At 42.5% G+C, this 14,391-nt stretch overlaps 1 protein-coding gene across 1 annotated transcript in view; it reads left to right on the forward strand.

Annotated features, from left to right (window-relative positions):
* The first annotated feature begins 5,023 nt into the window (after positions 1–5,023).
* Positions 5,024–14,391, forward strand: part of LOC145343871 (myeloperoxidase-like) — a 73,299-nt gene continuing 63,931 nt past the window's right edge. Inside the window, exon 1 of the mRNA XM_080190344.1 lies at positions 5,024–5,382. Coding sequence (XP_080046470.1) covers positions 5,368–5,382 — 15 coding nt within the window. The 5' untranslated portion in view covers positions 5,024–5,367. The remainder of the gene's footprint in view (positions 5,383–14,391) is intronic.

Genomic DNA, 14,391 nt, shown 5'->3' on the forward strand with positions numbered 1-14,391 from the left:
TCTCATGCCAGCTGCCCTTCTATCCCATGGAGGAACCTAGGAGCTCCTGAGCATCGATGGAAAGAGGATCAGCAGGAGTGCAGCCCGGGAACTTCCACGCAGGAGACTCTGGGGATGTCCAGCCCATCTCCGTGAACATCACACCTCCAGCCCCACACACCAAGGAGGGCAGCACTGCAATTGTTTAAATGGTAAAAAATTGCAGCATGCTGCTGTGCAGATGGACCTGGGTGTCCTTGTTCAGGAATCTCACGGAGTTGGTTTGCAGGCGCAGAAGGTAATTAAGAAGGCAAATGGAATTTTGTCCTTCATTGCTAGAGGGATGGAGTTTAAAAGCAGTGAGATTATGTTGTAGCTCTATAAGATGATGGTGAAGCCACGCCTGGAGTACTGTGTACAGTTTTGGTCTCCTAACTTGAGAAAGGATATACTGGCACTGGAGGGGGTGCAGAGGAGATTCACTAGGTTGATTCCGGAGTTGAGAGGGTTGGCTTATGAGGAGAGACTGAGTAGACTGGGGCTTTACTCATTGGAATTCAGAAGAATGAGGGGAGATCTTATAGAAATGTATAAGAATATGAAGGGAATAGATAAGATAGAAGCAAGGAAGTTGTTTCCACTGGCAGGTGAAACTAGAACTAGGGGGCATAGCCTCAAAATAAAGGGAAGCGGATTTAGGGCTGAGTTGAGGGGGAACTTCTTCACACAAAGGGTTGTGAATCTGTGGAATTCCCTGCCCAGTGAAGCAGTTGAGACTACCTCATTAAATGTTCTTAAGGCAAGAATAGATAATTTTTTGAACAGTAAAGGAATTAAGGGTTATGGTGAGCAGGCGGGTAATTGGAGCTGAGTCCACGAAAAGATCAGCCATGATCTTATCGAATGATGGAGCAGACTCAAGGGACCAGATGCCCTACTCCTGTTCCTAGTTCTTATGTTTTTTAATGCTCCTAAACAGTGCTACACCAGCATGGCTGGTGGGAAGCTACTGACTCTCACTGTGGGGGCCTTGCCCAATGCCCTTGAGCTGCTCTGGAATAGGAGGCCCAGCTTCAGACTGCACCACTAGTGTTCTGGGCTGGCTGACAGACAAGGTCACTGGTGAAGTGGCAATGATCAGGGTACAAATGCAGTCATCCTGAGAGAGGATGGATTCCTGCTCCGTGGAGCAACTACCATGCCTGCAGGTAGATGGCTCAACAATCCTGTGAATCTGTTGGAGTACAGATTTTGCAGGACTGTGGGATTCTGCAAAGCCTTTTTGAAGATGGGTATCTGCAGCCACAATGGCAGCAACCTAAGGTTGCCTGATGATAGGAGTTTGCATGATTTCAGTCTGAGCTTCCATTGAAGCATCCAGACATTGGGTAAATTCTGCTTTTGATGCAATAGAAGTGGAGACATCAAATATCAGACTCTGCAACATGTTTGAGTCCACATGTGTGGTACTGAAGTTGGCCACGATACCCTTCCTGGCAAGGGTGGACTGCAAGCTCAGTGCAAAGTCTTGTGCAAGGCTGATGCGGGACCCTCCAAGCTCCAGTAGAGTGACTGCAGGCTTTCTCTCAGGCCTGCCAATGCACCAAGCATCCCTGTGTGCACAGCCATCAGCCTTTTCTGAAGGCCACCCCATCCAAATCCTTCAGAACAAACCTCTGGGGAGCTGGACATGTGCCATTCTTTCTCCTTTCCTGTCTGCACACCACACGTGCCCAATGTCCCTCCATGTACAGATCCAGCCTCTAAGCTATAACCTAAGGTGCACACAGTGTTTGTATCTAAACTGATGGTTGATAGTGCATTTTTAGTCATTGGTCTGTTCGTTCTCTGTGACTTTATTCTTCTGATCAAGTCACATTTTTTGGTTAAAGCAGAAAGACACAAAGGTATTGCTATGAAAGAAAGGATTGAAATCAAGAGGTGCGTGCGTACACCATCTACAGCCTGTAAATTGGAAGAGGTTATGTGATGATGGGGGGAGTTGCATATGAGGAGGATTAGCTATGATTTTCAGCACCACTGCTGGCCAAGGCCTGAGACATGGCTGCTCCAATGATAGATAATGCTCCAAAGATGTGCAGGTAGGTGGTTTGGCCGTGATAAATTGCCCCTTAGTGTCACGGGGACTAGCTAGGGTAAATGGGGTTGTGGGATAGGACCTGGGTTGAATTGTGGTTGGTGCAGACTGAATGGGCAGAATGGCTTCCTTCTGTACTATAGGATTCGATGAAATCACAAGAGAGCACGGTTAACCGAGACCCTTGCTCCAATTATTGACAGACACAAAAACTTTACATTTAAATCAAAACACATCTTTATTAGGAAAATGTAATAAAACTTTAAATGCTTACACTGTATCACAATTAATAGCATATATTCCCTATAAATCTACTATAACAATTATATAAACATAGATTTTAACTACTTATATTTAGCTAATGCCGGGTAGGGGTGTCTTTATCCACTTATGATGGCATGGAGAGGGATTGGACTTCATCAAGCTTACAGCTTGAGGTTCCTTTTATCTGTTCTGTGGTTTTTCTCTTCTTTTCTGATTGTTTTGCAAAATTCCAGTATTTATTCCTTTGAGATTGGCTAAAACACATGTAGTTCTACATGTATGCACTAACATATTAGCCAAACTGGTTTATTGCACACTCCTGATTTTAGGGCAGTGTTCCAAACCTGTTTAACACTTAAAAATTAGACTGCTGGCTCCATTTGAATTTGATTTCTGACCATTTGATCGATTAGAACAACTTTATTATCATGGATGTGTAGTTACAGCTTCTCCCTTGAAAATCGCCATTGTCTAGTATCCTGCTGACTTTATTACCCATCGCAAAACCAAAGCCATTTGTTGCCACTAAACAGAAGTCCATATACTCAACCTGGGGTTTAAAAATCTCTAATCCTGAAGTTAGCCATAGTTCCCATCAGGTTATAGTAGTGTCCTTTTCTTTGGTTAGTCATTTTTGTATTAGACAATAGCTCACTGGCTACCGCACCATCTCTTCCACAGGTCTTAGGACATACGGCCGCATCTATTGACTGCCAGTTGCTTGGTACTGCTGCTTCTAATTACCCACCAATAAATCAGAGGAAAATGTGGTCATTAATGTGGTGCAATGTCTTTGGACAACAATTAAATGGTGGATTACCTATAAGGTATAGGTGTGAGAGTTGCAGCAGTGTGGTGTGTGGGGCTGAGACAAAGCTCTGATTATTTGGTATGAGTTACAACTAATAGAGATAATTGGTAAGTGAGTGCTGGGGTTGATGTACTGTAAGTGGACTGTGTAAGGCTAGTCATGTAGTGTTGGATATTGCATTTAAAGATTCATTCGCTTACTTTGACCATTTGTGTGATGAGTTGACTGAATTCCTGTATCCAGAGTCTTCAGGGAGACACTCCTGGCAGCTACTGCAATGGCTACCTGATTCTACTGTCCTTAAATAGTCTCCTTTACAGACTCCAATGGGTAGGGGACTTCTCCTGTCATCCATCATCCTCTGCATCAAAGCTTCTAGCATGAAGAATCTTGGGGCACTCTCTGCACCCATTTGCAGGGGCCCAATCTATTTTGCCTCCTTTGGTTTTACCTGTAAGGGCTCTAATAGGCTTCTAATAGGCTCACCCATTCTTAGTTTAGACCTTCCCCTCTTGCAGGCCCCACCACAGCAACAAAAATGGAGGTGACAATTTTGAAGAAGAGGAGTGTTGGAAAATCAACCCACCCGTGGAAAGGTCTCCAGACCCAGACATCACATCGTGTGCCTTTGCCAAAACTCCTGCAATATTCACCATTTCACTTGTGGTATAGGATAGGGTGGGGGGGGAATTAGAAAGTATGAATGAGGGTGTGGCATTGGTTGGGTTACAAGGTTTGATGGAGCCAGAGGAATGAGAGTAAACAGAAGTGTGCTCGGAGAAGACTACCCTTTGCAAATTTCTAGAAACGCGTGGAAATTCAGGTGAAAAGCAAGACTGTTGCAAATCTGGAATCCATATACAGTATTTATGACAGTTTGAGGAAAGAATTGTTTTACCTCAAGAACCAGTACAGCAGGTTATAGCTATTTGGGAATTACTCAAGTTGTTCACTGATGAGTCAGCTTTTTGCGTAAGATTAAATTAAAATTTTGCTTCCAGCCATAATCCAGTGGCAGCACTGTCACGAAGGAGAAGATAACATAATCCTAGCTAAATCTCAAAGGTGAGATTCAAAATGGAGGGCCAGTCTGCCAACTCTGGTGGATGTAGAATATCCCAGGGAAGGATTCTGGAGACGAATAAGGGAGTTCGCCTCAGGTTTCTGGTCAGTATTTAGTCCTCCACCAATAATCCTAAAAAAAGTCAATGGAAGATTTGGCCATTATCACTTTGTTGTTTGTGGGATTTTGCTGTCATGAAATTGTGCAACAGGAAGTATGCTGCAAAAGTACTAAATTAGCTGCAAAGTGCTTTGGGGTGCTTTTTAATTCAATTCTTTGTTTTGCCCATCTTTTATACCCTGGGAATTGGGATGTCAGTTGCTATCTCTGCACAAAACATTGGTGTGGCCACATTTAGAGTGCTGCATACAATTCTGGTCACCCTACTATAAGAAGGATGTTATTAAACTAGAAAGGGTGCAGACTAAGGTTTACAAGGACTGGAAGTTTGAGTTATAAAAGGATAGGTTGCAAAGGGCTGGGACTTCTTTCCCTGCAGTGTTAGACAATGGTTTCTAGAGGTTTATAAAATCATGAGAGGCAAAAATAAGATGAATTGCCAAGGTCTTTTCCCCAGGTTAGGAGAGTCCAAAACTAGAGGGTATAGGTTTAATATGAGAGGGGAAAGACTTAAAAAGGACCTGAGCAGCAATGTTTTCACACAGCGGGGGTGTGTATATGGAATGAGCTGCCAAAGGAAGTGATAGAGATGGGTGCAGTTACAACATTTAAAAGACATTTGAACAGGTACATGGATAGGAAATGTTTAGTGGGATATGCGCCAACTGCAGACAAGAGACGAGTTCAGCTTCGGCATCGACAAGTTGAGCTGAAGAGCCTGTTTCCGTGCTGCATTTCTCTATGATTTTCCGACTCTCAGAGGTCCAGTCAATGTCAGCAACCCCACAGATCAATGGGACCAGAGATCCAGAGTCCAACAGAATACAATCCACCACAGGAAGGTGGAATTTCCTCTCAGAACACCGTGCCAGTGGCACATAGCGGGCAAAACCCGACAGGTATGGTACCAATTTCAAGGTGAGACAATGATTCACTTCCCCAAGCAAGCAACCACATCCTTTAGTAACATAGGAACAGCTAACCACATCTTGCAACATTAAGACAGAAGAGCTTTAGGCATGTACAGACACCATGGGGAAATATAAGGTGAGAGAGCTTGTGTTCACTGTGGTGTTTGTTACATTAAGGGGAATGTGTTCCTATGTTTATCGATTCATTCAGGAAAGAGAGCTCTTTTCTCATTTTGAGTTAAACAATCAGATGATTGAGGCTTTTGCCAGCAGATCAAATAGGTCCAAAGAGATCTGATGAGCTGTGATTTTCTCGGATGGTAACTGGATTGAAGGATTTGTCATTTATTTGAAGGTAAGCTTGTGGCAAGGGTGATAAAGGTCGAATGTGTTAAACAGATGAGAACAATTCAAATAAAAGCAAAACACTGTGGATGCTGGAAGACTGAAATAAAAACAGAAATATTCTGATCCATAATATTAATCGTCTCTCTCTGCAAATGCTGCCAGACCTACCAAGTTTATCCAGCATTTTAAAACACTTCAGTAATCAGTTCTTCTCCAATGCTTCTAGTCACTCGGTTCCTGAATTATCAGCTTTCTCGTGTTTGTGTCAGGGTTTTTTTGTTAAAACTGTTGTCAGTAATTTTCTGCTCTAGATGCGTGTCTGTAAAATCCTAAGGCTTTCACCGGAGCATTAATGTATCCAGTTTCTACGGACATTTAAAATATTTTTCTGATTTATACTTATTAGTGACGTACAATACCCGAGTATATAATTATTGTCATTTTGTCAAAGCTTCAAAGAGGCCTGTTTGATGTTGAATTGCTGATTAATGGCAGTATTTGTACAATGCCTTTCATTCTTGCAACTGTAGTGCAGCCCCCTTGGTTTGGGAAAGATTTTCTTTGATGTAAGACAGCTAGTGAAAAACACTGTGCTTTCAAATAGCTCTTGTGTGCCACAATTTGGAGTTGTATTGAGGCTGGTAACTTGCTTGACCTGTCCTCACCTCTTATTAGGCCTCATGCCACTGGCATTTGGCCTACGGTCCCTGTTGACAGGCAATTGGACGTAGGCCACAACTCTCAGGCCAGAAACAGCTGTGCAGAAGGAAATCTCAAATAAACAAATAAGCTCCACAAATATCTCCAGTAAGTAGAAGAACAAAAGAACAAAATCAGCCCGGGAAACAGGCCCTTCGGCCCAATGAACCCGCGCCACCATCTCAACACCACCAGTCCCCCTCTCCACCCACAACCCCTGTCTAATGTTTTATGGCCATCCAGATTGAGGGAATCTGATTTAGGGACAATTTATTCCTGCCAATCAGCCTAACAGCACATCTTTGGGGTGTGGGAGGAAACCGGAGCACCCGGAGAAAACCCACACAAGCACGGGGAGAATGCGCAAACTCCCACAGACACCGGCCCAAATCCATGTATCTGCACAGCAATCAGCAATAGTCACTGAGCTGTCGTCTTGCCCAGTATCTTGTCCAGTTTAGGCACACACTAACGACATGAAGCACTAGGCCAATCTCGAACAACCAAGAGCAGCCCCAATACGACCCATCACGTGTATGCCCCTCGTTGGACACAAGGTGGACCGACTTAAAACCTGTGAATGAAAAGAAAAAAAAATTATTATCACACCATATCCATATACAGTAGTATCATAACACCAAGTTAATGTCCAACAGGTTTATTTGGTAGCAGGAGCTTTCGGAGCATTGCCCCTTCATCAGGTGAGGGGCAATGCTCCAAAAGCTCGTGCTACCAAATAAACCTGTTGGACTTTAACCTGGTGTTGTCAGACTTCTTACTCCAGTTTAATGCTGGCATCTCCACATCACAAATATCTAGCCTGAGGAAGAGGTACATTAGGGCTCTGCAACACGGACCAGCTAACCGACCAACTGAGCTACCAATCCCCTTGCCTGTGATGTGGTGATCCTCAGGTTAAATCGCCACCAGTCATCTCTCCCCCTCAAATGGGGGAGCAGCCTATGGTCATCTGGGACTATAGAGACTTTACCTTTAACTTAGGGCTATATCCGTCTGATAGTGATTATGGCACCAGACAGTCCAAGCAGAATTTCTGTTCTAATCCCTGCAATGAAGGTTGTAAAATGTTATTCAATTCAATAAGTCTAGTACTTTATGGCGTAGCGCCTGGAAAAATGATCACCAAAGCTGCTAGTGTGTTATAAAAACTGGTTCAAGTTCTTCAGGGAGGAGAGACTGCATTTGATTCTAGTCCTACAATTTATGCTTCTTTTATTCCGTCAGCGCACAATTGTTACCATACAGGCTGGTTGGAAAAATGGAAAAACATCAGCAACAATCTAGGTGTCAGATCAGGGCAAAATGCAAGCAATCCAGCCCACTAACCATGCAAAGTTATCTCTCTAATATTTGGAATCTGATGATAGCTGTCCCATAGACTAGTCGCACAACAACTATCTATATCCTTCAATCCATGACCCCGATTGCTCACATCACTGTTCCTGGGCAGGCAGACCACTAAAGGATAAATTACAGTCATGTACAGGCATGGCACTGGGAATCCTCAACAATTGACTGCAGACCCCCATGAAGTCTTGTGGCCTCAGGACAAACAAAAGAAAGGCTATCCCATGCTGATTACTATCTACTGCACCCCTCACCCAAAATATCAGTGCTCTTCTATGATGAAGAGTGATCACTGAGGGAAGTAAAGGCACAGAATATACTTTAGCAGGGTAACTCTCCGCTTTCTTGGATGACTGCAGCTCTAACAACATTCAAGGAGTTCACCACTATCCAGGACAAAGCAGCCCGCTTAATTGGTACCCCATCCACAAATGTCCACTCCTTCCATCACCAATGCACAGTGGCAGCAGTGTGTACCCTCTACAAGATGCATGGCAGGAACTCACCAAGACTCTTACAGCAGCATGTTACAAACACACAACCTCTGCCATGTGTAGAAGTGCAAGGACAGCAGGCACATGGGAACACCACCACTGTAAGTTCCCCTCCTATTCACTCATAACCCTGGTTTGGAAATATATCACAGTAAGAAGTCTCACAACACCAGGTTGTGAGATAGTAATCTCACAAGCTTTCAGAAACGGTGTTCCTTCGTCAGGTGTGTGGAAGGTGCTGATCAGCGAAGGGCATATAAAGTCACACACAGTTTACAGAATACAGATTAGAATGCAAGCCTTTACAGCTGCCCTGCTATCCAAGTCTTAAAGGTGCAGACAATGCTATCATGCATGCAGAATTACTATCAAATAAACTGGTTGGACTCTAACCTGGTGTTGTGAGACTTCTTGCTATGTTTGCCTCAGTCCAACGCTGGCATCTCTACATCATGACTACCATTTGGAAATATATCACCATTCCTGCATTGTCACTGACTCAAAATCCTGGAACTCCCTTCCAAACAGCATTGGAGTGTACCTGCTCCAACTGGGCCATAGCGGTTACAAAAGACAAGCACCACCTTCTCAAGGACAATTAGGGATGGGCAAGCAGCCACAATACCCACATCCTTTGAATGAATTTTTAAAAACTTCAATGGCCTTCAATCCCTCTGTTCTTTTAGCAAGCCAAAGTATGTCCCTCTCCAAGCTATCCACTTTATCTAATATCTCCTCTCATTTTCTATCTAATCTCACATTTTCACTGAGACCAACCTCTTACTCCCTTATCCTATTTCTACTAAATGGCTAACCACACAATTTCCCTTCTTGTTTGCAAAGCTAGCTGACATGGTTCTCTCTCTCAGGTACTTTCCTATCCTTTTCACATGGGCAGACAGGCATTTGTGTAGGCCAAGATGTGAACCTGGTGCCCAGGTAAAAGACGCTACTGAATCTTTGCAAGACACTGGGTGAAGAATGAACAACCAGTGGTCACAGTCCATATTGGTACCAATGACACAGGTAGGAAGGGAGTTGGCCAAGTTTACTGAGCTAGGAAGGAAATTGATAAGAAGGTAGTCATTCCGGGTAATCCCCACTGCCATGGGAAAATGAGTATAGAAAAAGGCAGATAAACCAGATGAATCTGTGGCTGACTGGAGATTTCTGGGTGTTTCAGGGATAATTGTGTGTAACCTGTCCAGCACATGTAGAGGCTGGACAGGTTACGCTCACAGCTGGGACCAATGTCGTTGCAGGATGGTTTGCTAGTCCTATTGGGAGGTTTAAACTAACTCGGCCAAGAAATAGGGATCAAGATGTAGCCTTAGGAAAGGATTATCAAAGGGACACAAAGGATTGAGAGAGATATACAGCACTAGAGTATGAAAGAATAAAGTGTTAGGTGGGAACAAGTAAATGGAATGTAATAATGTCTAAAAGAGGTTTACTATGAATGTGTACAAGTACACAGAGTGTCATAACTAAGGCTTGTGGGCTGCTTGCAAAATCATTTGGAAGCATGAGATTGTAGTGATAACAGAGACCTTGCTCAAAAAAGGGCAGATCTGTGGAATTAAAAGTTCCTGGATAGCAAGCATGTGCAGGAAAGATTGAGAAGGGAGGAAAGGAAGGGGGCTCTCCCTCATTATACCCGAACAGGTGCCAGAGTGTGGCACCACAACTCTCTGTTTCCTGTCAATCGGCCAGCTTCATATTGTTTACAAAGTTTGTAAAATTTATTTATTTATTAATGTCACAATTAGGCTTACATTAACAATAATGCAATGAAGTTACTGTGAAAATCCTCTAGTTGCCACACTCTGGCGCCTGTTCTGGTACACTGAGGGAGAATTTAGCATGGCCAATGCACCTAACCAGTACATCTTTCAGACTGTGGGAGAAAACCGAGTATCCGGAGGAAATCCACATGGACATGGGGAAAGCGTGCAAACTCTGCACGGCAGTAACCCAAGCTGGGAATCAAACCCAGGACACTACGTTCTACACTGTCTCGTTCCTTCTCTTTGAATGGTATGCTTTATCTGTATAGCACACAAGAAACAATACGTTTTACCGTATGTTAATACGTGTGACAATAATAAATCAAATCAAATCAAATCAAAGGTGTCTTTGCTATTTAGCTGTTCCAGGATTGAGAGCAGGGCCAGAGGGAGTGCAGAATGTTGCTGCAGATCTGTTGTGGCAGTTGGCAAACTGTAGTGGATCCAGGCAGTCCGGGAGGCTGGAATTGATTCGTGCCATGACTAACCTTTCAAAGCACTTCATAATGATGGATGTCAGAGCCACCGGCCGATAGTCATCAAGTTACGCTGCTGGCTTTTCCTAGGTACTGGGATGATGGTATGTAAAAGTATCTGTGCACGTTAGCATTTACAATACTTGGAGGAGAAAAAAATCCACATTGTGAAAAAAGAATAAACCTTACTTTGATTGTTGTTTTGTGAATAATTTTACCGTGCTCACAAATACCGTGCCGTCATTTCCAAATGCATGGAATCCCCAGCAACGTCCCTTATCAGAAGGAGAAAAGACATCTCCTTGACCTTCAATCTCTGATGAATTCTGACAGAAGTTATTGATAGACACTGTCTATCAATGCCCAAACCACAAATTTAAATATTTAGAACTAGAAACCTTTTTGAAGTTTGTATGAATGAGTCTATTATTTCGGAGCAGTCAAAGCTTTGTTCTGCAGTAAAGAGTTCTGCCAATACAACAGTGAAATCCAACAGATAAAAAGAGAACTGAATCTCATTGAACAAACGCAGGGATAACTCAGAGACATACATGTAGATCTAGAATTCAACTACAGCAGTGGAAATCAGCACTGGGAATCTAAACACAGGGTTGGAAACCCTACTGTCAGAACCGGTAATCCAAATACAACTGAGGATTTTAGCTGCAAACTGTGAAACTTAAACATAGGACTGGGAACATTAGCCTCAACTGTGAGAATTCAGACATTAACATTCAAGTTCCAGCATTAGGAATCCTATTAAACAACAGAGAACGACTGCATGTTGCAAGGGACAGAATGGTAAGAAGGAATTCTTTAACCTAATTATGATAAAACTTCAAGAAACTGTAGAATAGTTAAAGAGCCAATTTTATATTTCACATTGGGATGGCTAATGAAATGGATTTGGGATTCCATGTCTTATCCCACACAGGCAAGTCCTTTTGCAGTCTTTCTTGGTCTTTCTCTACTTTCCCTGCCTATTTTTCTCTCTTCCCCGCCTTTCCTGAGTTTCTCCAAAGGCTAACCTCCTCATTTATTCTGACTTTATCTGTTTGGGGTCTTCAGTTTCGGATTCTGAGTCTGGTCCTCTCAAACACGATCCTGATTCATTATTTGTACAGATATATAGATCCGCTCAGATTTCTGATCAAAATTCTAAGGTAGCTCAGCGTGCCCCCTCCCATTCTGTGTTCAGTGATGTGTGTCTTTCATAGAATCCCTACAGTGCAGAAGGAAGCCATTTGGCCCATTGAGTCTGCACCGACCACAATTCCACTCAGGCCCTATCCCCATAACCCTATTTATTTACCCTACTTACTCCCTAACACTAAGGGGCAATTTAGCATGGCCAATCAACCTAACCTGTACATCTTTGGAGTGTGGGAGGAAACCGGAGCACCCAGAGGAAACCCACACAGACACAAGGAGAAGGTGCAAACTCCACACAGACAGTGACCCAAGCCAGGAATCGAACCCGGGTCCCGGGCGCTGTGAGGCAGCAGTGCTAATCATTCCAGTAAGTTCACTGTTTGAAGAATTTGTATCATTTGTAAACGTTTCTGCCATTGTACTTGCTCAGAATTTTTATATCTTATTTTGCCATTCTGTTATAGGGCTTGTTACTTGTTATTTTCATTTGAAATCTGTAATTTTTTTACAAATACTTATTTATAAAATGAACAAGTAACATTGTTTGGTGCAATGTAAAATTAGAGAATAAAATAGTTGAAAATCCATATTTGCAAAATGTTGCAAAAATGTAAGAATGATGACTCTTTGGGCATTGATAGACAGTGTCTCTAGCAAAATAGAGAACATAACTTCTGTCAGAATTCATCAGAGATTGAAGGTCAAGGAGATGTCTTTTCTCCTTCTGACAAGGGACGTTGCTGGGGATTCCATGCATTTGGAAATGACGGCACGGTATTTGTGAGCACGGTGAAATTATTCACAAAACAACAATCAGAGTAAGGTTTGTTCACAATGTGGATTTTTTCTTCCTCCAAGTGTTGTAAATGCAAACGTGCACAGATACTTTTATATACCATTATCCCAGTACCTAAGAAAAGCCAGCAGCATGACTTAATGCCTATTGTCTGGTGGCTTTGACATCCATCATTATGAAGTGCTTTGAAAGGCTAGTCATGGCAAGAGTCAATACCAGCCTCCCAGACTGCCTGTATCCACTACGGTTTGCCTACCGCCGCAACAGGTCCACAGCAGATGCCATCATATTAAGGCTTTATTCACAAGTTTTCTCCCCAAGGTTAATATGATGTTTTAAATTGTCTGAAAAATAACTGAGCTGAAAAGATTCAGCCACAACTATACTATTAGTAGGAGTAAAGTGAAGCATTGGTTAAATCTTACCTAAGTCTTAATTTATCTTAAAAGACATTATTTAGTGCAATAGTAATAACTGACTTTGAGAGTATATGAACATAGTGAAGGAGAGTATGATTGCCAACATAATCATCACAGATGAAGCATTAATTTGGCTTTAATTTGTTATTACAATAACTCAGTAGTAGTGAAACCCAATCTTTCACTTTGACTGGAATTTTCCAGCCAGTCACACCTCACTACCACTGCAAGCGAGGATGGAGAATTTGGCTTGCAACCAAATCTCCATTCACTGCAGTGGGACCACAGAATCCCACCAGCATGAACGGTTGGTAAATTCCAGCCAATGTAATTCAGTTCAGAATACAGTATCACAACTTATGTTCAGTTCAACTTAACATAGGAAGAGCTTGTAACTTCAAGGAATGCAATACCTGCTTGGCAAAGTAGTGCCTCACTTTTATATGGTGAAGAAGCAAATGGCCTTCACTCCAGTTCTGTTTAAGCCTATATCATAGAATTAGGACCATAGAATTCCTTTAGTGTGGAAGGAGACCATTCGGCCCATTGAGTCTGACTGAGTTTCCAAAAGAGCATCCCCCCTGCCCTTTTCTCGTAATCCCACACATTTACCAAGGCGAATCCCCTTAACCTACACATCTTCGGACAATATGAAGCAATTTAGTATAGCCACCCCACTTAACATCTTTGGACTGTGGGAAGAAATGAACAATGATAAATCCCCTACACTTTATTGTTCCTGTAAAATTTTCAAATGCATCTTTGCCTCTTGAATTGTTCTGTGCAAATCAACTCAATTAACAAAACTCAACCACAGCCTAATTGGCAAAAAATCTTATTAGAGGTTTGATTAAAGCGTATTTCATTCATAGTTGTCACCTAGACTTCAAAAATTGAACAGAATACCATTTAACGATTCTTGTACAAACTGTCAGTCTTCTCACTGACTGCAATATATATATTTGGGTGGTCTTTTTATTAAAAACTTTGCTATTAAAAAGCAGTGCTTTTTTAAAGCAACTAATTAAATGGAACATCAGTGCTGTATTATAAACAGCACTATGGACAAGTGAATTATTACTGATCAATACTTTAACTATGTATGTATTAGTTTTCCAGTTTTTCGCACCCTTTCCTGGGTGAAACATCATCGATTGCGTTATTTAATCAGGTCTTCACTTGATTACTCAGCTTATCCTGTCAACCTTATGCCACAGAATGGTCCAGTTCATTTGACTTTCCTCTGTCAGTGATTTTCTCATCTAAGCTATGAGGAGAGGCTGAATAAACTAGGCTTGTACTCGTTAGAGTTTAGAAGAATGAGGGGAGATCTCATTGAGACATATAAGATGATGAATGGGATGGATAGGATAGAGGTGGAGAGACTCTTCCCGGTCAGAAAGGACAGTAGGACTAGGGGGCACAGCCTCAAGATAAAGGGGGGGCGGTTTAGAACGGAGTTGAGGAGGAACTTCTTCACTCAAAGGGTGGTGAATCTCTGGAATTCTCTGCCTGTTGAAGTGGTGGAGGCTGCCTCGCTCAATATTTTTAAGACGCAGGTTGATGGGTTTTTGATAAGCGAAGGGATTAAGGGTTATGGGGAGAG

The sequence above is a fragment of the Carcharhinus amblyrhynchos genome, chromosome 6 (assembly GCF_965287045.1).
Source record: "Carcharhinus amblyrhynchos chromosome 6, sCarAmb.v2.hapA, whole genome shotgun sequence".
Classification (NCBI taxonomy): Eukaryota; Metazoa; Chordata; class Chondrichthyes; order Carcharhiniformes; family Carcharhinidae; genus Carcharhinus; species Carcharhinus amblyrhynchos.